The sequence below is a fragment of the Maylandia zebra genome, linkage group LG1 (assembly GCF_041146795.1).
Source record: "Maylandia zebra isolate NMK-2024a linkage group LG1, Mzebra_GT3a, whole genome shotgun sequence".
NCBI lineage: Eukaryota > Metazoa > Chordata > Actinopteri > Cichliformes > Cichlidae > Maylandia > Maylandia zebra.
In genome coordinates, this window is record NC_135167.1 from 2660205 (window position 1) to 2685752 (window position 25548).

Here is a 25548-nt window from a genome sequence, read left to right on the forward strand (position 1 = left end):
TTCTATTTAATGTCCACCAGGAGGCGATACCTGTGGTTAAAGAAAGAGTCTATGGGAACTCAGTCGTGACCTCTAAGTGCTTTCCTGATGAGCTCAGTTTGTTTTAATTCTGAAGTCCATTTAATAAATGTTGGTGATGCTGATGCTGCTTCCTCACAGGAAGCGATTCATCTCAAATCGCTCTGCAGTGACTGTTGGTCGCTAGCAGGTGTTCCAGGCTACAGTTGCCTAGGCAACTGGTAACCTGCATTTTCATTGGTAGTTGAACCTCATAAACGAGGTCAAAAGCTGTGTCCCAAAATGTCGGCTGCATCCTCCGGAGGCCGCATTTGAAGGCCGATTACGTCACAGCCAGGCGACGAAGGCTGTCCCAATTCGTCGACTCCTTCAAATGCGTCCTTCATTTCCCGGAATTTGAAGGATGGGTTGGGTGTGTCCTTCGTGGCCCACCATATCCCAGAATTCATAGCACGGCCCAGCCTAATTTCAGCTGCCAACAATGGCGGCAGCTACTGAGTTTTAAAATTACTCTTATTAATCTTTCTGGGCCACAAAATAAACTTTTAACATATTTTCAGGCGAGAATGTAGCTGTGTAAACATCAAATATCTGCTCGTTTATCAAGACATCACATATTTGGAAAAGTGTGCCAACGTTTTCAGAGATGTCTGTTACCCACCCACTCGATAGCAAGCCGGGGGGCTCAATGGTCACTCGAGCCGGCGAGAGCAGCGGACTCCCGGCTTCATCGTTTTCCGACCCCCGCTGTCTTTCGCTACTCAGGTTAAACATGATATATAAGTCTCTCAGATAACTTAAAAATTTAATTTTTTACCCTTTTTCTATGTTTTATTTGTTCCGGAGTAAATCGGTTTGGCTGAGATCAAAGTTATTAGATTAAATAAAACTTTATTAATCCATCGGTTGGGGTCCTCCGGGATTTTCACACAGCTGAATAAACGTCAAACAGAAAACTGATTAAACAGAAGTGTGAGATGGTCGAGAGTTTACTCCAGTGCCCTGTTATATTTTAGATAGCAAGGAGCAGACGGACGAGTTTATTAAACTCCACCGACACAGCGGTGACACAAATCTGAAGGCTAGACCGTCCAATTTCACAGCCTCGCACTTCTGGCCTTCTCGGTCTTCGAAGGACCCGGCCCACGTAGACCACGAAGGCCGGGTCTTCCGAAGGACGCAGCCTACGTTTTGGGACACAGCTCAAGAAACAAAATTCAGGCAAAGAACTGTGAAGTTCATAAACAAGGGTGTGTATATATAATGGCTGATCAGACCACTATAACACAGCAGGGGTCACTAAACACAACACGATTGCAAGCCACAAAAACGATGCAGTACAATCCAGTTTGTTAATAAACTCAGCACCACAGAAGAAAATCAAAAACACTAAAGTCTGAATTCACATATTTAGTTAAATACAAATGCTTGTTTAACTGAAGAAAATACACATTCTCCCCCCTTCAGCAAGACGTGGTGGTGCCGTCCAATCAGCCCCTCTTCGTATTAAAGTGCTCTAAACCCCGGCCACCATCTTTTGTCTGGCAACTCCCAGGGATCACGGCAGGTAAGAAACAAAGAGCAGTCACAATCACAACCCACAAATAAGAAATGAACTGTTATAAAATCACAGGCAAACTAAATGTGCACGCTTGCAAATAGAACAAATGTATTTAACCAATCAATAAACTGCAAACTAAGGTGTGTCGTTGTGTTTAGATGAAGCAAAGACTAAAAATACATGAGAGTTACTGACTTTTAGAGTCAGTCAGTAACAGCTGGAGCTAGGAACTGAACCCACAGATACTCGTTTTCTTGTGAAGTCGCCCTCTGCTGGACATTACAGAGAGTGCAGGATTGAGTGCTCAGCACTGTTGGTTTTTGTCAGATGTTGAAGGGGCGTTAGCGTCTGGAAACAACCAGCAGACTTTAAACTGAGTGACGGTTCAAATGTAAATGTGTCGCTGTTGGCGGGACTGAGTCGTAAGCTCTTCAGTCTAATCAGAGCCGAGAGTTTCTGCCATGTTTAAAAGTTAATTTCAGAGGTAATGACTGCTGAGCTCCCGCTAATACGCCACCGCTCTGAAATCCAGCACGAGGAGGCCGAGCCCGTCTGTCCTCATTACAGGCAGCAGAAACATCCTCATCGCTCCTCTATTTAATTGAGCTGCAGAAATGCAGCATCAGGAGGACTTGGGGATAAATAGGAAGCGTTCCCATTGGTCCCACAGAGGAGCTATTGATGTTCCATAAATCCCAGTCAGGAGAAATTTAATTGAGTTATACCACACTGAATTACCTTGCATCTAAATGGCACCCAGATCCAAGCAAATGGAATAATTAGGCGCCGGACAAAATGTTAGGGAGCGCTATCCCGAGCGACGAGGCGGCTGCCGATATTCATGCATGTTAACACGATCGGCTGCATTTATGAAGAAGCTAATCAGGTAACAGGGCCGAGCAGGGAGCACTTCACAAGCTCAGAGGAGGAAGACGCTGAAAATAACGATCCACACTAATCCTCCAGCTTCACAAATACCACGGCCACATTTAGACTTTTAATTTATGTCACGATGTCTGTGGAGATTTCACTTCGTCACATGATCTTCAGCAGATGGTGGAAACTTTTTAAATGTGTATGTTGGAGCATCGGGTGAGAGGACGCACTGAAGCTCCTTCCTGCCGCAGGAAGGAAAGTAAATTTCTTGTAGACCACTTCTGCGTTCAGACGCATATCACCTCTGCCCTCCAGTATATCTCATGATTTATCAGAAAGCATGAAATCATTTGTCTTTTCCCAAGTTCTGTTTATTAGCTTGCGTTTGTTAGCAGTGGCCTCACTAATCACAGATGTTCCCACCTGCAGTGATCAGGCTATAAGACTCCATCCTGGGAACCCGCCGTGCTTCCACGGAAGCAGGATGACCTCATAAACCAGCGCTGGATCGGAGGTGGGTTTCAGAGTGGCTTGCAGATGTGGGCGGGATAAAGCAACTTTAGTGGCCCCTGTTAAAGAGAATATCAGCTGATCTGGTGCGACTGTTGCAGAAACTGACCTCATGTTGCTCCTGAACATTTTTGTAGTTGTTTTTGGCCTTTTGTAGTTCTTTGCTCCTCGCCGGGTTTGTTCAACCCGGTGTGTTTATGGGTGATTTTGGCACCTTTCTGTGTATTTTCTCTGTGGGATGGTTGTTTTGTTGTTTTATCTGCTGTTTTTAATATAACTTTATTAAAATTTGATAAATCCACAATACAATGAAATCAATAATAGGGGAACACTCCCCGTCCTTCATACTCCACTTGAACCTGACCATTAAAGGAGTCAGGACTAGTTTGGCACTTCCGGGGTCCAAAACAGGAATACTGGGTGCACTTTGGAGGAGATTTGAGAAACAGAAACAAACGAGTCAAATTAGTGAACTTTAGCATTTATATATAGACTTAATAGGTTTCTACGTTAGTCAGCCGTGGCTCAATTTGCTGTCCACTCTGTGCTTTAAAAAAAATACTGCCGTGAAAGAAAAAGTTAGAAATGGCACAGAGACAATGCCTCTCCTCGCTAAAGCTCAGGTACACTTCAAGAACACTCAAACCAAACTTGATTTCCTCATTAACGGTGCTTCTCAGTATTAATCGGATGTTTCCCATCAGGGTAAAAAGGTCCAAACCAGCCGCTGCAGGAAGGAGCTGAAGATGAAACACGAGAATTTGATGATAATAAAAAGTCCAGGATAATGCCTCGAGATTGAAAGGAGCCTTCCTGGACGTCGTCTGCGACATCTCGCTGTGACGCGGCAGCATTTTGGCAGCCCGATGGAGTAATAATCTGTCAGTGTGGCTCTTAACGAGCGCTGACGCCTCATTCGCTGCTCTTAACACGCTAATCGCCTCACTAATTAGCAGCAGCTCTCCTGAAGGCCGCTGCTCGTTTACTAATCAGCCTCCAATCTGCTTAAACAGCGATTTAATTGAAGTGATCGCCTCCCACAGGCAAAGAACCACTCGAGCATGAGAGAGCTGGGAATCGAACCTGCAACCTCAGTCTTTAACCCAGGCTTAATGGCCTTTGACCTTCAGATTTTAACAGTTATATATATATATTTTTTTTTTTAAATATTTTTGATCAGTCCTTTAATTTTCGCATTCTTTGTGGTGAGTTGACTGTCTGTAGTAATATTGGGATAGTGGAGTGTCTGTTTAGCCCCGCCCAAGCCGCTGTGTCCAAACACTATAATTGAGTGATTTACATTGTTTTGAATTGTGTCCTCCTCCTGATAAATCAGCAGCTCTAATGGAGGCCAGCAGCTCCGACTGGGGGTTGGAGGAAGGTGGGGGGACGGTGGGCGACGTGCTGGGCGGTAACAGCTATGACACGTTCGGTGGCACCCATTCATTCATTTCATAATAAGGGCCTGGCAAATCTGCGGCGGTGGGAGGGTCGTCATTAATCCGTCACAAATTGGTGCCTGGATGAGGAACATTTAGAGGAGAAACACGGGTTCAGGTTAATGAGTTTGTGTCAACGTGACAGAAGAACCACAAACAGATTTTTACTTTTTTCCTGTTTGTCGATAAAAGTCCGAAACAGAAATTTCCTCTGAGCTTCTGGGTTTTTGTTTCCCGACACCATTTGAAATATATGTTTGAAAAATAACAACAGTTGGGCAAAAAGAAGATGATTATTTGGAAAATGGGGGGTATTAGTTTGCAATGTGCGCACATTTATCGGACACCTGGAAAGAGCAGGACTGGTTTTAGAAGTATGGACGTGTATTTGCAGAAGTTTGGATGTTACCACAAAGATTCAAAGCTCTGTTTGTGACATCAGACGAGGGTTTGGGTCAGTTTAGGATCATATTCCAATTTTAGGGTTAATGTCCCAGGAATGCATTGTGTTAGCGAAGGTCCTCACAAAGACAGCTGTGTGTGTGTGTGTGTGTGTGTGTGTGTGTGTGTGTGTGTGTGTGTGTGTGTGTGTGTGTGTGAGGTCGTGCTTATTTCCTGAGTGCAGCTGAAGTGTTGGTAGATGATGAGAAGCGTGCTCAAGTACCACCGCCACTGCTGCTCTGCATTTTGAATCCCCTCAAACACACACACACACACACACACACGTATGTTTTTCTGCCTTTGTGGGAGCCTCAGTAACATAATGCATTCCTGGGACGCTAACCCTCAGCCTGAACCTGAACCTTAAAACCAGACCTTTGATGCTCTATCACAGAGTGAAGATCTCCTCGGGTTCTGCAAATGTCCCCGCAAAGTTTGAAACGTGAACGGGTCCCCACAAAGTCAGATAAATGACAACACACCCCCACATGTAAAAGTGATGGGGAATGTGTAGTCCCTCATTTTTAAGAGCCCCCACCCCCCATTAAAAAGAAATCACGGGAACACCCCTGGAGAGTACAGCATTATAGCTGAATAACATCAAACCTTTTCATACTGAAAACAATTTTACATGAACTGATTTGAAAGCAGATGTTAGAAGATTTGTTCTGATAAATGTTTGGTGGCATGCCGTCTTTGTTCAGAGCTGAGACAGAAAACCTCGAACATGTCAGGGAACATGTTGGGGAACATTTCAGTGGACCGTGGGGATGAAACCTGAACAGGGTTAGGTGTTCCTCCTCTTCCTCCTCTGCTGTCGGCTGCTTTGAGCTCTGCTTTAGTCAGTTAACAGAGCCGTTAATGAGAATCCTCCTGCTGCTAATTAACTGCAGCCGGCTGAATATTTATACCTGCTGATGATTGTTATCGTCATTGCAGGTGCTATTAATGTTTGCATCACAAACCTGTAAGTGATAATAATAATAATATTAGAGGTGGTGTTTAATTCAGTTCAACTTTATTTATCTCAGTCAGAGGTGAGACCAAAACAGCTTCAAAAGCTCCCGGCTGTACCTGCCAATAGTGATCAATACATTGATTCATTAATAGCATTAAAAGTGAAAAGGCTGTTCTTCCCTTTACTTGTAATTCTGATATTATTTGTCTGTTTTCAGTGTAAATATAATTAATAAAGCATATTACGTAACGAGGATTAATTATGATAATTGGGATTACAGCTTCAGCAGGTTAGGAGAACCTTTAAAATGTGTTTTTCATTTGCTCACATTAAATAATAATAATAATAAAAATGTAAAAACCACTGCTGCAGAAAAAATATAAACTGGCTCATTCAATATAGTATGGATAATTTTTATAAGAATGAGTCGTATTTATTGCATTTGTATTCAATATTTATTATGTTGGATATTACTTTTAAGTGAACACTGATTTTTTTTTTTTACAAGAAAAAATTGTTTTGTCAAACATTTTAAACTAAATATACATTAAAACAGTTTTTATTTTATAAAAAAAAAAAAACAGCGCTCAAAGAGTTTTCAATAAAACCTTAAGAGGAAGCAGTGACCTAATTTAACTAAAACTATCACACTGACCATAAAATCTGCAGCTACGTGCTGAATATTATCAATAAGTCATAAATCACAGAACTTATTACATTCAGCACCAAAATAAAATCACATCATAAAAAACTGATTTTATCATTTAAATTCTTTTAATCAGTTTTTGAAAACTAAATTTATTTTATTTGTATTTAAGTCACCAGAAAAATTAAACTCACAGCCTAATGCAACATGAATGAATGAAATCATAAATGATGATACAAGAATTAAATGACACTGAAATGAATTTTCATCAATTTAAAAAATAAACAAAAAAACCTAAAATGAAAACACCTAAAATGCACTGAATAAATAAAATAAAATATAAATAAAAAACAGAGAATAACTAAAGTGATGAGCACCAACAATAAGAGTAACTGGAATAAATGATAACAGGAAACTGAAACTAGAAAATGAAATGACCAAAATCAAAAATATTAAACAGGAAACAAGTGGAAACAATAAAAAACACAATATAATTCTGTATGAAACCCTCTCATGTCACATTATCAGCTCACAGGTCAAAGGTCAGACGTGTGAAAGTAGCTGTTTGGTGTCACCCCCTCCCCCCCCCCTCCTCTGGGACTGTTAAACCCCGGGGCTCCTCCAGTTTAATCCTCCTTCTGCTGCACTTTAACTGACACGATGAAACGATGAAGAACAAAAAGAAAACAATGGACATGAAAGCAGCCGTTACGTCAATAATTAATGACCAAAATATGAAGAAGAAAATCAGATTTAATGCTGCAGCTTTTTAGAGTGATCATTAGTTTTGTTTTGAAGAAACAACTTTAGTTTTTACTGATAACTGATCGTATTGTAAGATCATAAAATCAGTCAACAAATTAACTCATCATCAGATGATTCTTGCACAAAAATGACTTGAGAATATATCAAGTCTCAGAAATAAGTTCTGCAAATAAATACATTTGGTAAAACATTTTTCAGTGTTAATATAATAATAATAATAATAATATATGGCAATATATCTGCTAGACTATTTCCTTTATTTTAAAACTGACAAGTCTTTTTTCAGGATGATGAAATCATTCTGTCTCTTTAACGATCAATAAGATTTTTAATTGTAAATTACTAGATAAAATAAATGTATGTGCTACAAATATCAGATATTAAGATTATAATACGTTAATTAAATTGCATTATATTAGAGTTATACTGACAGATCAGTTCAGATGAAAAATGAAGCTTTGCTGAGTAAAATAAAAATGATTAAGAACTTTAAGGCGGAACCTTCAGATCCATCTGAGGAAAAAAGACTCAAAGCTTTACAGGCTCCTTAAAAATATCTGCCTATTATTTTAGAAAAAAAAGATAAATGTGGCATTTGGGCAAAAACGGGAGAAAAAAAGCAAAAAGGGTTAATCGTATGAAATTAATCGCAGAAATTATAAACTCATTGTTTAAAGTTCAGGGTTGTTGTTTCCACACAGAGCTGTGGATAATAATTATAACAATAATTTGTTTAAATTTCGTGGAAATTCCCTTTAATTCCGTAGTTCAAGGAAAGTGGAAAAACAGGAGCTTATTAAAGGAGTTTCTCTCCCACAGTGAGAGAAGTCTCGTCTTCATCAGCTCAGACTCTGTGAAAGATACCTGGATGTTTGGAGAGAAGCTTCGTAACGGTTCTGTGAACAGAGACAAACGACAAAAAGACAAATAAAACAAATTAAAGCGCTCACACAGCAGCTCTCAGCGGCTCTATTAGTCAATGCAAATTGGTGCGAGAGGCCACAAACAACCCCCCGACACACACACACACACACACACACACACACAGACACACACTGCGCGTAAAACGGTGCCAACACACCTCCGCTCAGCGCACACGTTCCCGACAGTCGTGCTCCTCTCTTTTGCTCTTTCTCCGCTGCAGCTTCAAATGAAAGACTCGCGTCGGTTCACCGTGTAAATGACAGCACGGTGTGCCCCCCGCTTCCCCCTACACCCCCGCCTCCCTCCTCCTCCTCTTGGCTGTGATCATGTGATGGCGCAGAAGTGGCCCATTAATGAAGCTCCTCACCGGGGGTCTTTTCTGCTCCTGTCACCGCGCACGGGACAGATCTGAGAGGGGCATGGAAGAGGCAGCAGCAGCCGCTTAGCGCAGCTCACCAGCGGGCAGCAGGAGGACGGACACCGCGCTGCACCTGCCACCCAAGCGGAGGAGAGGAGGAGCACCCACCGCTTCAACTTCTCCCAAAGTTTCGCTACCAACTGTGCGTAAAAACTGGGAGCATGCGTCCAGGACAGCCGGCGGTTTCCGTTTCATGCGTAAAGGCGCAGTGAAGAGTTTGGAGAAAGTTTCCGAAAACAAAGCGAAGAGAGGCTCTTCTGACGGGATCCCGGTCCGGCTCGGCAGGACAAAATGCCGCGCCCCGGGAGGAACACGTACAGCGACCAGAAGCCTCCGTACTCGTACATCTCCCTGACGGCCATGGCCATCCAGAGCTGCCCGGAGAAGATGCTCCCACTCAGCGAGATTTACAAGTTCATCATGGACCGGTTCCCGTACTACCGGGAAAACACGCAGCGCTGGCAGAACTCGCTGCGCCACAACCTCTCTTTCAACGATTGCTTCATCAAGATCCCCCGTAGGCCGGACCAGCCCGGCAAGGGCAGCTTCTGGGCTTTGCACCCCAGCTGCGGTGACATGTTCGAGAACGGGAGCTTCCTGCGGCGCCGGAAACGCTTCAAGGTGGGCAGCATGCAGGCCGCGGACCCGCTGGCCGCCAGCAAGCCGCAGGATGCGACGCACTACCTGCAGCAGCAGGCCAAGCTGCGGCTGAGCGCGCTGCACGCAGCCGCGCACCTCCCGCAGATGCCGGCCGGATACAACCTGAGCTCCGTCTCGCAGCCGTCCAGCTTCAAGCACCCGTTCGCCATCGAGAACATCATCGCCAGAGAGTACAAGATGCCCGGCGGACTGGCGGCCTTCTCCACCGCCGGGTACCCGCTGCACAACCAGCTGACCCCGGCCTGGCCGCACATGTACGGCTCCGGAATGATGGAGACTGCGGCCCCCATCTCCATGGCCGCCAGCGACTACTCGGCCTACGGCATGCCACTCACGACCATCTGTCACGGCGGGCAGACGCTGCCCGCCATCCCGGTGCCGATCAAACCCTCCCCAGCCTCGGTACCCGGCCTGCCGAGGCTGCCCGCGCACATTCCGGCTTTCCTCGCGAACTCGCCCCAGTCTCTGAGCCCCACCTCCCCGCAGACAGCCACCGGCCAGAGCAGCCCGGGCGGCCCCGGAGAAGCGCTGCAGTCCGCGGTGGCGGTGCACTGACGGGGGCTGCTCCGCTTTTTCTATATTTAAAAAAAAAAAAAAAAAAAAAAAAACTTCCACCGCAGAGAGTTTAGGAAACCGCAGGCTGACCTCTGACCTCCACAGAAATAATCAAAATGATCGACTGGCTTTCTTTTCCACCGAGGTCAGAAACAAATTTGCTCCACATTCCTTCGCTTCACCGTGACTGAGTTTAACGGCTCGGTGGATCCCGCACAGACAAATTATCCGGATCTTTTGTGTTTGCAGCCTTTTCTTCTCGGACTCAAAGAAACCCTCAGATTAATGACTCCAGAAGATTTTTCTCCCTCTTGAGCCTCTCCGTTTCTTTTCTGCCCCCAAAACAAAAGTTAAACCTAAAAGGAGGTTAATTTGATCCCATTTGTAAAACTCAAGAGGAAAATCTGCCTAAAGAAGCCGGCAGGCGTGTGAACAACCAAATATGTCCCCGCTGTTTTTTCCTTTCTCAATCGAGTTTATTTTGTAATAATCGATATGAACAATCGCAGAGAAGATGAAACGTAAAAGCATATATTTATGTCACAGTCTAAAAACCCACCGGAGAGGTTTGAATGCAAGGATCTATGTCTCTGAAGCACTTTTTAAAGACCAACTTTAGATGTTTTTTATTGAGTAGCGAGGCCATGTTGGTTTGATTTAAAGGTTTGGTGTTACAATGAGCCGCTGTCTGTGTATTTGTACTGCTGCATGCTCCTCCGTCTGAAAAGCAGAGAATAATCCAGTGTTTGTATGTTTTTTTTTAAATGATTATTTTCATTTTGGGGGCATTGAAAAGCATGAACATGACTAATGGGCTTTTTATTCCCTTCGCTGTGTCTGCTCATCCAGATCCATTAAAGAAACCTTCATGGGCAAAAATACAGGAAATAAAACCAGTCCGAGTGCATTTTTAACATTTTCAGCTTTCGTGGATTTGTGCAGTTATAATTCAGTCCTCTAAGTTTGTACATTTAACCTCTAACCTGCTGTTTTCTCCCTTTCTTAAAATCACAAAGTGACATTTTTTATTTGAGTGGGATATTTATTATATTTCAGCCCAATATCACAGCAGATTGTGAAATAGTCACAAAAAACAAATGAAAGTAGAAAAAGTTATGACTATTTCACAATCTTTGTTAAATCAAATTAAAATTAAATTAAGAATAATTTAGATTCGCACCTTTAATCTCAGTAAACGTGGCTCTTAAAGCTGACTTTCTTTTAACTGCAGAATTCTTTTTAAATTTATTTTTCTTGTAACCTGAAATGTGGTTTAATAAATCTGCTTTACCAGGTGTTACATAAACTCAGCAGTTTACCTGGTAACAGCTGTATTTTCTTTGAACTCCTCACTCTGTGAAATTTCACCTGTTCAGGTATTTTAACAGCCTGACACTACTTCTTGTTTCCCTTCTGTTATATATAAACCCAAGATCAAAGGTACCTTAAATTCAAACCGTTTTATCAAAGTGTAGGCCTCCTGTCGTGAAGTACGAGTACGTCTGTATTCCTGAGATTTGGAGCCGGAGGCCTCCGACAACAAACCAGTTTTAAAATGAGATTTTACGGTTTCTCTGTCTCGCCCGTTTTATTTTTAACATTTCTTTGTCACTTTCACAAAGCAGCAGCTGAGAAACTGAACTTCTGTCAGTGATTTATAGGTGATCATTTCAGTGCAGCCAAATATAAAATCAGAGTTCATTTTGGGAAGCTGAGATTCACATTTCAGGCTCAGTGTTATTAAATCAGGATTAAATGAACCCTCAGACTGTTTCTATTGGAACACATTAACGTGCTCAGATATTAAAACTGGACCAACGCACCGTCTCACACAGTTCATCAATGCTGCGCTGCATTTTAATGCTAAATCATTTATTTAATAAGACAGCAACATAAAAATACACACTGAACTAATGGGCGTGAATAATCTTAACACATTTTTAGTTTAGTATCATAAAAAAATCATTTGAAAAAATATTTAATGCACACTAAAAATTCTTTATTCTTTATAATTTGGTAAGTAAGAAAATAAAAATGAGTGAAGCTTTATTTTGCTTTGTCTTTTTTTATATACACAAAAAACATTTACAATAAATGTGAAATTATGTTTAACCTGTTCAGGTGGCAAATCTGTTGAGTGAGACAACAACATAAATATAAGTTTAAATAAAGGTTTGAATATTTTTCAGTCACCTGTGACTGCAGATTTGTTCTTGTCATAGTTCACTGATGTTCGTGCAGTGAGCTGATATCAGAATCAGGTTTTTGACTGAACGTAAAAAGTCCCGTTGAGCAGACCCGACATGTTTCATTTAATATTACGCTGTAAGAAAACGTCATCGATAAACTTTGACTCAGTTTTAACGTCTAAATGTGAAAGCAAACAAAATGTGAAACAGAGAGTGAACACAGAACGAATTCAAAAATAATCCTTTCAGTTAATAACTAAGATTTTTTTTGTTAGACTACAAAACAAAGTCAGTTTCTTTGGTTTTGTTTTCTTTACATCAGATGAATTTCCACGTGTGTGACAGGATAAAAGATGCTGAGAAACAGGAAGTGGCGCGTCTTTCATTTATCGCATTAAAAAAATAAGATGGAAATGGAAAACCTCGTAAAAACATTCACAGTAAATCAACATAAATGTGACTCCTTTATACATCAACTCGGATATTAATAAAATATAAATGCAGCATGTACTGATGTCAGGAGAAAAATCTCTTCGTACCAAATTTATTTACTAAATATTTCACACTTGTGAGGATCCTCAACATGTCGTGACTGTAAATCAGAAGAAGACCGAGTCCCGCTTCACGTTAGTGCCGAGTCACATTAATATATTCTCAGGGTGTGAACCATCAGTGCAGCACGTTCACATGGAAACGCTCCACAAACATGCGTGTTACACACGAGTGTAAAACATGAACCATGGACGATGACTTCCCTTCAGATAACATTAACCTGGTATGTCGAGCGGCCGCGGCACTACAAACATTTCCATATCACATTTAGCAGGAGTTCAGTGCTCCAATCATGTGATCCATTATTTTCAGCTTTTGTAACTTTTATCTTGTTGTCATTACTGTGACACAACTGCAGCATTTAACCTTTTAATTAAGCGCCTTTAGCTTCTCATTATCCTTCACATTTACTTGGAACCTGAAGAAAAGGGGCAAATAAAGTTGGATACTTCAGCTTTCACGCATGTAGTCTGACAATGATAACACATTTGTACTGTTGGGGCATTTTCTTATGTAATTATCTGACCAATAATGCGGCTCCTGTGCGATTAACGGCGCTAACAGAGCGTCCAAGAGACCGTGAGCTGAACTTGGCACTTCCTCCTCTTGCTGAAGCGGCACCAAGATCCAGTTCAAGGCAAGATTTAACTTGAACTGTGATTTATGCAAAGCTGCTCTAGTAGAGACCAAAAGTAAAGTCTGCAGTGTCAGTTTTGTCTAGAAAAAGCGTAGATGTCACCATGACAACCAAGAACCCAGAGCTTAACAGGAAGTAGGAAGTGTTTTAACACAAACCAAGCCCTCTTCCTAAACCTGAACCGGATACTGAAACCATGTCACTTGAATAATGTAAACATAATCAAGTTTATTTGTGTTTATTTTAGTCGTCTATTAATTAAAAACGGTTCATAGCCCTGTTCATAGTTAAACTGCAAAAATCTCATGTTTGAGTCAAAACTATGATGATTCCCACAGCAGTTTGTGAAAAGTCACAGTCTACGTCAGAAACATCTTTATTGGATGCACAAGTTTGAATTTATATTTATGCCTTCCAAACCCGGTTTTGATGTGCGTGGGATCCAAGCGCAAGTTTCAACCATCTAGCTGTTTTTCTTTTGAGGTGAAGTTGAAGAGTTTGGATGTAGACCTCCTCCAACATTGTTCCATCCACTTTGTGCAGCATAGCGAAACTGCTGCCACCACCAGGCCTGACAGTTGGTACGGTGCTCCTACCTTTACTCTTCCAAACAAACCTCTCGTCATTGCAGCTCAATCTTTGTCTCGTCTGATCGTAGAACTTCGTGTGGGCAGCTGCAGGTGTCAGTCAAACTTGAAGGTGTTATTTTTGGAGCCAAAACCAAATTCTTCCCTGCACGTGTCCATGGTGATGTAGAGCTGGCTTCACTGTGGACAGTGATGCTGGTGTTGCAGCAGTTTACAGTTCATGGCAGAGCCTTGGTGGTTCCTCTGTTATTAACATCCTAACCACTGGGCGCTCATGAGGGTCCGTTTGGGTTTTCTTCCAGACTCTTGGCAAAGTGGTGACGCATTAAAGTAACTTCTACTGAAGTATATCTGCAGCTGTTTAGCAACGACTCCACGAGACCTTCACATCTTGTGTAAATCTACAATCATCTTTCTTAGATGTTCATTGACTCCCAGGAGTTTCACATTGTTTTGAGTGTAAATTTTGTAGTAGATTAATGTGCAGACACTTATGGCTGCATTGATTCTGCAGTTAAAGTTTAAGGTGTAATTTATTGTTAAATCCTGGGAGTAGCTCAGCATAGATCCTGCAGGTGGTTTCTGTTTAATGGACTCTGTTCCTCTGAGCGCTGAGAGCCAGCAGCTCGTGTGAAGAGCTTTTCCTCCCCCCGCAGTGACCGAGCTCTGGTGTGTAAACACTGGCCGGTTTGTGCGGAGCAGTGAATTAGCAGCGGGCGGCGTCTGGGCGGCCGTAAGGGATTAGCCAGTTAACACTTTCCTGGTGCCAAACACAATTGTGCTCCGTCAATGCGTACGGGTCTTTGAGTGTGTTGCCAAGAGACGGCGACTGTTACCATAAAAATGTCAGTTTCTGAACACCCCTGCCACCACCACCTCCATCCTCCTGAGCTGTGTGACCACACACAAGTAAAACAAACCGACTTTAAAGGGAAAAACCTCCACAGACGTAAAAGACGAGGTTAAAATAATCACACGGGTACAGGAGGAGGAGGTGCTGGGAAAGATGGACCTCCAGGGGACAGAAGGAACAGAACAAACACGACTTATTACTCCACATTTATTGATTACTATTGATTCCACAGGGACTAAACTTTGAAATCAATAAAACTTTATTACACGCAGCAACAGAGCAGTCAACAATATCTAAAGTTTTTTTGGCATTTGAGTTGAATTGCAGGCGTTCATAGCAGGTTTGATTATTTGTGGCTTGTGTGCCATTCCTACATGGGAATTCAGCGCGTTTGTTTTCATGGTTAGACCCAACAGAGGCTGGAAGCTGAGTTACTGAGTAAGGATGAACATGTGAGCTGTTTTAAATCCTGCAGTTCCACGTTTAACCCTCGCAAACATTTTAATACGCAGCTGAGAAGCTTTTTAATGCCTCGACTTCAGTTTCAGTCGAGTGAAGCTGGGAAATATCAGGAACACGATTTAAGGCGAAGATCTGCTGGATGTCCAACATCAGCTGCTAAACTCGCTGCTCGCTGAAGTGCAATTAATCATGAGCCCCTCGCTGCTGTTCGTTAATTAGAGACTTCAGGAAGAGGTGTGACAGCGTTAATTAGCAAACTGTACAGACGATCTGTGGAGAAAGACTCAGAGAGAGAAGAAGAAGAAAAGAAGAAGAACGTGGCGATGATGATGATGACAGAGCGTGCCGTCTGCTGTCAGCCGAACAACACATGGCTTATTTACACTGACGAACTCGTCAGATGATGAAAGGCTGTGAAAGATTGTTGGTCCTGAAACACGACATGAAAACGCAGGACGGCAGAAAACACAACTCGCCGCTGCTTTCATCATCGAGTCATCTCCAGTTTGGCTGAACAAATATTTAAAGTCATGTAAGACGTGGTTCTGATTTATGTTAATAACAGAAATAACACAAAGTACCATCCAGCCAATAATCCTAAACACACAAATATGGTTTTTCCTACATTAGCCGTCGTGTCGCGTCCTTCTAGGAGCCAGTCTCAACAACTGGCAGCCATATTGAAACACCCCCAGACTGTTATTATGATGTTAGGTAAAATATGGTCAATTTTAATGGTCCCCAATAATAAAAACTGGATCAACAGAAAGCTCGCAGGTTTTTCAGGTCCCTTCCTTCAAATTGAGAAATTGAATTTTTCCCTCTTTAAGTTACTTGGTCATGTTTGCTGTTGCAGAATTTTTCCACAGAGGTTTTTTAATTAGACTGTCTCTGGTTTTATTTTCTTAACATTAGAAAATAGAAACAAATAAAAACATTAAGCTCTTTATAGCCAACCAACAGCAAGAGATTATCTAAATATTCATTCTACCTTTTCCACATGTAAGAAGGCAGCAAGAAATATTTGTCTTAAACTTCTGGTTCAATTACCCAGACGTGTAAAATTTGTCCAAATGTTTCATGTGTTAAAACATTTGTCGCATCTCTCTTGGTCTGTGAAGGCCTCAAAGTTTCAGATCCAACCCCACTTTTTATTTTTCAGCCTTGGAATTTGAAGCTTGGACTTTCTGATTCTTTCTCAGGGCTGAAACACTCGTATACGGTGTTTCAACAAAGCTCGGATGATGTTCTTAAGATGATTGTTGTTAAAACAAGAGAGCCATGAAATACCTAAAGATGTGATGTGCAGCTTATATTTGTGCAGTACCCTGAGCCTGCAGCTCAGACCCCCTCGTCTCCGTCCTGATGTGGAAACTGGTTTTCCTGTCAAAACTGCTCCAAACTCCTCCAGGGCCGACGTGGCCTTTTTCCCAGCTGCAGGAACGTTTAGCTCCTTTCAGCTAATGTTTCTACCCTCCCTATCATAATCTATGAGACCTCACGTATCTGCACATCTTTCCCCTTTAAGCGCTGGGCAGGTTTTTGGCACCTCGGCAGCTTTGAAGTGCGGCTCTGAGGTGTTAGTTTACGGGCTGAAGGTGGAGATAAGATTCCTGAATGGGTCGTAAATTAAACCCATCACTACAGAGGTTTAAAAAAGAGGCTGGAGGCAAAAACACACCGAGGTCATTAAACCTGAAAGTCTGTTATCAACTCGAACATTCTCCAAATACAAGAGAAGCTCTTCAACAGCCTGACCCGAAGCTTTACGTCTGTTTGAATGAAGTTTTTACTCATGACCTCCAGTGTGTGAGCTGTTCACATTTATTATCTTCATGTCATTTCATGTCCTGGGGCAGTGAGAACAGAAACTACAAAAAAACTTCATATAAAATAAAACGATGAGTCGTTTTTCAAGCAAAAGCTAAACTGACACTAATTAAAATGCAATTATCTGACAGATAATTCTGAAAACGATCTCCGTTATCTGCAGTCTGCTTATTTACAGAAGTCCAGTTTAGTTGAGTTAAATTTGAGGATTTCATCTGGGTGTTGCTCACTAGTCGCTGAATGAAGACACAGCTAGCCAACCATAGGTTACAGTGCATACAGCCGCAGCAGTTGTATAGACTGTATATAAAAGATGGACTTATCCACTGTGATGTCACACCAGGGTCTGTAAAGTCTCATTATGAAGCTGCGTGCATCGTGACACATCGGGTTTAATGTTTTCATTTTTGCCGTTTTGTTGGCTTGAAACTGGACGTGATGAGCGAGACTCTGAGCGATGCAGCTCACACGTTAGCTAACGAATGACGGATAATTTAATCTGTTAGCATGGCTGGGTTTATTGTTTTAACCCAAAATTGAACTTTAGTTTTAAACTTTGTGTTTTTTTCAGTGGGACTTGAAACTTATGAGAACAGCGATGAGCTCAGATCAGGCTACCAGCAGGCTCACTAACATTTACAGCCAAAGAAATCACAGTGAAATATTCACAATACACATTCAGTGATGAAATGTGCAGATTGTGTTTCTAAGATTAATAAAATCTTTTGTATAGTTCAGTTTTAGAATATTTAATTTGCCACAAATAAAGTGAAAAATGAAATGAATTAAAAATGAGTCTTGGTGATGAATTTTCTTGTTATCGGGAATTCTTTGAGCTACGATAATCATGCCGTAAAAATCTGATATCCCGGAATTAGTAAATATTTACATAATTAAGTTTAAAAATCTGACGCATGCCCTTTAAGGAAATAAGTAAAATAAGTAACAACGCACGAACAAAAGAAAGGAAAATAATTAAAATAAAATAAAAGACTGTTTGTAGGTTTGTTTTTTTAACTTTTGCAGTTTTTGTTATTTTAGAAGTTATTAAAAAATGAATTGTCATATTATTGAACTGGAAAGCTTTTATATTTTATAAAAAGCTGAAATTTTCACTAGTTTGATATCCTCTGTGTTAATGTTTTGCTTCATATTTTGGACTTTCCTGACATCACGTTTTCCTTACTTGAAGTTTACATGATCATAAGTTTCATATTTTTAGATTGTTTCTGTTATTCTTGTAGTAAATTGGGATCTGTCCTGGCGTTGGTGATCCTGGTTCAGGATCAGTTTGGGGTCTCAGAGTTCAGAAGTTCACTGACAGTTTATGGCTAAGTTGAAGCACCTGATGGCTGCAGGGGGCGACACCCCCGTCAGTGCCGTGCACAGGTGGGTTACGGGAGGGCGGAGCCGCCTGCCACAAACCATTTAGGGTGTAGAGAGGGGAGGCCAGGGGGAGGTTAGTTAGTGGGCGTGTGAAAAGAAAACGACACTAATTCATTGGTAATAAAAGCACCACCTCGCCACCTCCTCCCCTGTCTGTTCCCAGGCAACGCCATGCTCAGCAGCCCCCATCTTCATCCCCTCCATCCTCCTCCAACTTCTATGACTAATCGTAAGACATGTGGGGGAGGAACCCGCCGCTGTGCTTGCGACCAACACGGCTCATCAGCATCATCACAAACAAACAAGCAGCGAGAGCCGGACGCCGCACACAGGAAGTTGCGGGTTTCAGGCCTTAGCGTCGACAAATAGCAACTGACGGTAAAGGGAAGTCTGAAAACAAAGATCTCAGGGGGGCGGGAACCTGGATGACACATGTTTCTGATGTTGGTTTCAAATGTGGATCAGGTTCGTTTCCAAACCTTTCCAGCTCTGGTTTATAAACTTAATCGAGCAGTTTCCTTTAACCAAACCAAAGACTGACTGAAAAAGAACATCTAATGAGTCCCACCCAGTGTACTTCATGAGAACCAAATAAAGTCCATAAAAGCTTAGAATTAGCTTAACGATTTCAAATATACTTTTTTATTTATATGCTAAAGTCTTTTCTTGGCAAATGCATTTGCAGGAAAATTCACCAGGAGACAGAAAGCTTGTGTTGTGGATGGATTTACTCCATTTTTGGTGTCTTCACCAAGGACCTCAACTTTTATCAGGAACAATTTACCCTTCATCCTCCATCTTCCCTGTGCTAATGTGTTCTAATTAGCCTGACTGCAGCTATGAAGCTGCGTTGGTGTTTAGTTTTCTGCCTTTGTTTATTCCCAAAGTTACTCCAGAGCTAAATGTTTCATGTTGAAATTTTTATATTGAATAAATCCATCATCAGTGGATCATCTTTACATGGAAGGTAGCAGGTTGCCAACTTCTAACTCCCCTAAACCTCTTAAATCCTCTTTTTCATGGATGTTGGATTTTATTTTAACAGCTGGGCAAACAGCCACACCCATCACTTATTGGAGCTCAAGTTATTTTGGCTGTTTTTATAAAAAGTAAGCTCAGTGATGTCACTGCGATAAAGAACCGGAAAGTTTCATTTTCACTGCTACGATTCAATAAAAAGTAAATAACCTTAACATTTCAGTTTAAATATTAACTCTGGGTTTACGGCAGTTACTTTTTCAACCAGCTGCTTCGAAACCCTGAAAACACATTTTATTCTCAGTTAAACTGCTATGAATCTTTTAGGCTCATAATCTCGTTCTCGCCAGTTTTACCTAACTCTTAGCGAGGAGTGCCGGTGAAATATGAATAAAGGTAATTACTTGGAAGGTGTAAAGTAAATAAAACGTTACATCGTGCAAAAGAAAAAGCAACATAAATGCGTGAAGCAGGTCAGCGATGGCGCGCTGACCCGTCGGGATGGACTCGTTTCTCCCCGTCGCTGCATCATTTACACCGTCACTCAGGGGAAGCCGTCTTATTTGGGTCACACATGAAATCAAACAGCTTCACCTCTAGCTGAGACGGATGATTTATTCAGACGCTGGCAGCCGCTCAGCACGGCGGCAGATTGTGTTCTTGGTGATCTGCCTGAAGGCGCCAAAGGGAAGCCATCAGAGGACGCTCTGCAGAGACACGGAGGTTTGCCGCGCTCACAAACCGGGAGCTCGGAGAGCGCTCGCTCCTCTGACAGATTTCAGTTTGTTTCTTAAACAAAGCACGACGTGTAAAAGAGGCATATTCAGAGACCACGTCCAGTCTTCTCCTGGCTGCTGTCCCAGCTCGTTGTCCCGTCAGAGAATAAACTCACATCTGCAGGTGATGAAGACTCGAGTATATATTCAGCGTGGACCTAGAGCCTTACACATTATGAGAGATACACCACCCTCTTTGATTGTGAAGTCAGGGTCTGTGGGGCTTCTGCCACACTCCAATTGGAAGTCTGACTTCAAGGAAGTTCCAGTTCAAAATTCCGACTCAAAAAGTTGGAATTACCGATTTCCCAGAATGCAACATTAGGACCTAAAAGCTACTCGGTCAGTCTTCAGGCTCTAAAGACCAGGCTCGCTGGAGGAATCTTGAATTGACATGGATTTTATCTTTATGACCTGCCGTCCTGCACCTGCATCCTTTTTATCAGGCGGAGAGGACGAACCGAGGCCGCACACATTCACATGTACAAGATTAGGCCCAATTCAACCTCCTTTCTTCCTCCACAGCTTGAAAGACACGACGAGGGGAGGGACAGACGAGCCGAGAGGACTCCTCTGGTGTTTTTTTTTTATCTGCTGGAGGGTGAAAGGCAGAGGGGGGAGAGAAAAGAAAGAGGAGGCGAGGAGACAGAGCCCTTTGTGTTTCTCTCAAGTGCTAATTCACAACGGATTCCTCTTAATGCACTCGTGAGGCTCTGGTAATGGTCTGAGTTTGCATTCAAATGGTGTATTTGTAGCTTTATAATTAGTCTTTTTTAAAAATTGAAACGAGATCAGTTTAAACACTTCAGGAAGTCTAACTGGTGCAGGATGCTGTTGACATTGAAAAATCACTGCTGAATGACACTTTTTTTTTCACTTGATATTTGCTGTTGGCAGAAAAAGGAGCTCCAGCACTTTCACACTGTATAAAACCAGCAGGTTGACTTGTTTAGCTTAAAGTGTCATGGTTTGCTGCTTTTCTTCCTCTGGACCTCAGCAGCCCATAAAAACACATTTCCAAGTTTGTCGAGCTATTTTTAAAACTGAAGACCAGCTGAAGTTGCGAAATGACCAAAACAGGACAGTAAATGTATATTTGAGAGAAGCTCAGATTAATAACTACATATTACGTAGAAGCTGTTTTACCAAATGAGGATAGAACAGTTATGATATCCAAGGGTTTATTTTAATTTTGCAGAAACACTAAATATTCAGTGATGTTTAAGAAATACACAGTATTCATTAGGGCTGGGTATCGTCACTGATTTCTAGAATCGATTCAATTCCGATTCACAAGGTCCCGAATCGATTCGATCCACGATTCGATTTAATTCGATTCGATTCGATTTAAATCTGGGAAATTTTGACAGTCAGAAATATAATTCAGATCAGTACATTTACATATTTTTGTATCCATAAAAAGGAAGCTGACACACGCAAGACTTTATCACAGGTGTAAGCGTCACAGCAGATGCCTTTGTGTCAAAGTAGCTGAAGATAAAACACAGAAAAACATGAAGGTGATTTTCCTGGCCTGGGATTTTATAAAAATATTCTGCAGTACATCAAAAACGAAAGAAAACCATTAATCAACATATGAACATCACCTCTGACATTACAGCGGTTTTATTAGAGACACGGCTAAGCATTTTGCATTTTGAATAATTTTAAAAAGTTTAAATTTGTTCAGTATTGAACAGCAGAAATGAGGTTTTCTTTTCGGAAGAATGTAAAAGGGAAAAAAACAGCGGCCGACAGCCTGTAAACAGCGGTAGACTTGTGCGTAACAAGCAAGCGAATAATGAAGAAAGGGAAACTGTTCTTGAAGTACAGAGAGAGAGAGAGAGAGCTGTGCATCGCGGTGGAAGCAAAACAGTAAAAGTCAGAGTGAATTCATGACGATGTTTATGTGAAGCGTTTGGAATCCAAACCGAACCAGCAGCAAAAGAAGATCCAAACTTTGGATCTTCTTTTGCTGCTGGTTCGGTCAATATTGTTTGGAGAGACATCAAACTAACAGCTTTAGAATCAGCGCATAAAGGGCGTGAACACAAAGCGCGGACCCGCCGACAGATCAGAATCAGCGAGCTGTCGGCTTTCAGCCCCGACTGTGAGAAAGGCGACATCTAACTGATTCTGATCCGCGGGTCGCGCTGTGTGTTTAAGTCTATGTGCAGAATCCCTGTACCTGCTCTCATTTACTGTCTTAACTGTTTGGTGGTTCTTGAAATTTTGTGAGATGTCACCAGAGATTCTGGCATTTCGGGCAAAATAAATTTATATTAAAAATTCGATTCAGGATTTTAATGAATCGATTTTACGTTATCCAAGCCAGAATCGATTTTAATCGATGAATCGATTATAAAAACCCACTCCTAGTATTCATTATGTTCAGCTAGCATAAACAGATTTTCCTTGTCAACACGCGAGCGAGATGAAGATCCAACTAGATATTTTTTTGTAGTTCTTTATGTATTTAGTTAAAACATTCTGTATTTCCCACATATATACTTACTTTAGCGACGACCTTAGCCGTAGCTTAGTTCAAAATGTATAACTGATTTAATAATAAAAAGTCTGGGTAGCTTAAACTCAGATTTCATAAATAGAAATATGGGAGAAAAATACATTTTTAGAATAGAAATGTTAGCCCAGCTTAAGCATTAGTTAGCTTAACTATAGTTGGATTCATGTTAGCTAAAAGTTAGCGGCTAAAACTCTTAAGCAATTTAATAAATATAAGTTAACAGTTAACTTTAGAAGCAAAAACGGCTTATTTCATGTTTAAGCAATAATTTAATGGTTCAAATTGTCTAAAAGTTTTGTTAGCAGATAAGGCTAACGGTATATTTCAGTTTTTCTTGGTACTTTTTGGTTTAAGGTGATTTATATAGTTCAAATTCATTGAAAGTTGTGTTTTACACAAGCTCTGATATTTGTATATTTTGTACACTCTTATCGGTGATATTCCTAGAAGAACAGATATTTTAAAAAAATTATTTTCAGTCATTATTTTTAAAAAAAAATTGAGGTAAAAACAAATTTTTGAGCCACGCATGAAGTTTTACAACATTTTCCCAGCATTATAAAGCGAGTCTGTCCTCTAAGTGTGTCAGTGAGTAAATATTAATTGTTGGAAAATTATCTCAATGGCCTCTTTGTCTGGAGCTAAGCTCTTTTTTCCTGTTCACTGTTAAAATCGGTAAAACTAACAGTCACTTCCAGCCGTATTTGCTCACAGCCATTCAGCCGCACACAAAGCGCAGTTCAATCACGTTCATCCACAAGTGGGACTCACGTTTTGTTTCGACAAAATAAACTACCGGAGCCGTCTTTTTCTTTCTTTCAGCCTCCTCGCAGCTTTTATTTCACGGCTGCCCCGAGTCTCAATGGGAATGTCAGCACTGAAGAATGCTTCGCCCTCCTCCTCCTCCTGCTCCGCTCGCCGGGATTCAGCCGCCGTCCAGCCGGCTGACAGCTTCCCCACCACATCACCTGGCGACTAAAGGGACCACACACACTCCTCGTCCTCTGTGCCCGGCTAATTCTTCTTCTTGGCTTTTCTGGAGGGCGAGACTGTTTTCAGCCACAGGTCTTTTCTCTCTGGCAGCTTTTCACCCTCGAGGACTTCCAAACAAATTTCAAGCATGAGTGTAAAAGCTGTCGAGTGTTATTGGACAAAAGAAATGTCCCCCCGTTTGTTCCAGGTCGAAACTTTACAGCACTCAGATCTGTGTTAGTCATTCAGCGTCCACAGCAGAGCAGTGACAAGTCATATTTTGCCAGGACCACACATGCAAGACTTTATTATCCCAGAGGGAAATTTCCTCTGGACGTACAGTAAACAAACGAAGCGTCCAATAAATTCATACTGAAATAAAAAAGAGACGATCAACGAGAGAAATCTTTAACCTAAACTACAGCGTCACAGTGTGATACATGCCAGCATATATACGAAAGAAACATGTCTCATGTCAGCATTTCTAAGTAATATATTTTAACAGTAGTACATGCAAATTCATGTTTTTTTGTTTTATTTTACTTATTTTTGTGGAGGTTCGGCTGGTTTAAATGCTTCTACAGTTAACTACAGCTATACTAGCTTTGAGGTTTGCTTCTTTAAATGCCTGATGGTAAATCAAAATAAAGTAATTTATAAGTGATTGAATAAGTTGAATGTAATTGATAACACATGCTATTAAGAAAGGATTCTACATGGTTTAAAACTGCCAAAATCAACCCTGTTAACAGAAAGGGAAGAAACAGTCGCTCTCAACGGCTTCCAAAATGATCTGCGTTGTGATGAAGAGACGTCAACTAAAGTCGAACTAGTGCTGATCTGTACTTCGGTGTATTATCAAATTGTACCACAAAGTGTTGCTGAGACTGACAGTAACCTTTATTAGATCGAGTTAGTCATGCATTCTTAATCACAGTGGGGAAAATAAATAATTAGATTGTGAATGTCCCAATATGCATTTGTGATGCTTTTGTTTTGAAGGAGTCGAGTGAGTTTGGACTGGAATAATTGTTTAGGTATAAAATAACTAATTGTTAGCCAATAAGCTTGCAGTTTCTCTCAGTCTGATTGTTCATTGATCGTATGAAAAGCTTTGCTGGCTACATGGCGTACATGTTCACTGTCACCAGGGGGCAGCGTCAGAAATACGTGCTACAATCAAACTGCTGTGTAAGGCGAGGTTTTCGACGGTGGATCAAAACAGAATTCGATCACTGCAGTGACTCGCCACATTGTTGTGTAGCTTAGCTCATGCTAAGTGCTAATCAAAGCCTGGTTAGCTTTAGCCTGGTAGGCGACTGGTTACTGTTGCTGCTGTTAGGATAATCCGGTCATTCAGTCTGACGTCACTAGCCGTGTCTGGGCCTAAACTCCGCTGCAGGTCCATATATCAAACGATCACTATGGCATTACTGAGAGTTGAAAAACTGTCTAAAGTCTTTCATCTTTAATAAAATGATCAGCGTTCTGCTCTACCAGGTGTAACAATTGAGTTTAACATCCAGGCATCCGTGAAAACGAAATTTATGACATTTAACGGAGTTAGAAGTTAGCAGGGAGTTAGCTCGCTAGCTTCTATCTAAATACAATATAGCATGTCCTGACTGCGGGGTTTTGGAAACAAATTCAAACGTACAGCTCTGTTATCACTTCCAACATAAATGAAGACAGAAAACTAAACAGCAGTGACGTTTGTAGGGTTACTGAAGTTGGGTTAGCTGGTATATAATGATGTGCTACGTGACCGCTAGCGACACAGCTATGTTAGCATAATATAAACAAGCTAACTTTTTTTCCACTCGATAAAAGTTAACGTGAGTGTTCTCGGTGGTCAGGAACAAATGTAATCGCATGGCAGGATGCTGTAAAAGGACCAAACTTCAGCCAGGAGAACAACTGAGATAATCCATCCACAATACGAGGTTAGTCATTCATATACTGCTGCATGGGCTGGGCTGTAGTTACATCCTAAGGTTTTAAAAACTGAGCTTAAATAAATGATTAGCG

General features: G+C 41.5%; 1 protein-coding gene and 1 long non-coding RNA gene across 2 annotated transcripts; both read left to right on the forward strand.

The window, feature by feature from the left end:
* The first annotated feature begins 1498 nt into the window (after window positions 1-1498).
* LOC143419897 (uncharacterized) lies at window positions 1499-24476 on the forward strand. Its single transcript, XR_013099922.1, has 3 exons — window positions 1499-1585; window positions 2885-2969; window positions 23371-24476. It is a non-coding gene; the product is annotated as an uncharacterized LOC143419897 (long non-coding RNA).
* LOC101477516 (forkhead box protein B1-like) lies at window positions 8514-10912 on the forward strand. The gene has a single exon (XM_004565757.3). The coding sequence runs from the start codon at window positions 8848-8850 to the stop codon at window positions 9769-9771; it is 924 nt and encodes a 307-aa protein (XP_004565814.2). The 5' UTR covers window positions 8514-8847; the 3' UTR covers window positions 9772-10912.
* Window positions 24477-25548: the final 1072 nt, after the last annotated feature.

Coding starts and splice junctions, on each gene's coding strand:
- LOC101477516 (XM_004565757.3), top strand. CDS start 8,848: ATGCCGCGCCCCGGGAGGAACACGTACAGCGACCAGAAGCCTCCGTAC.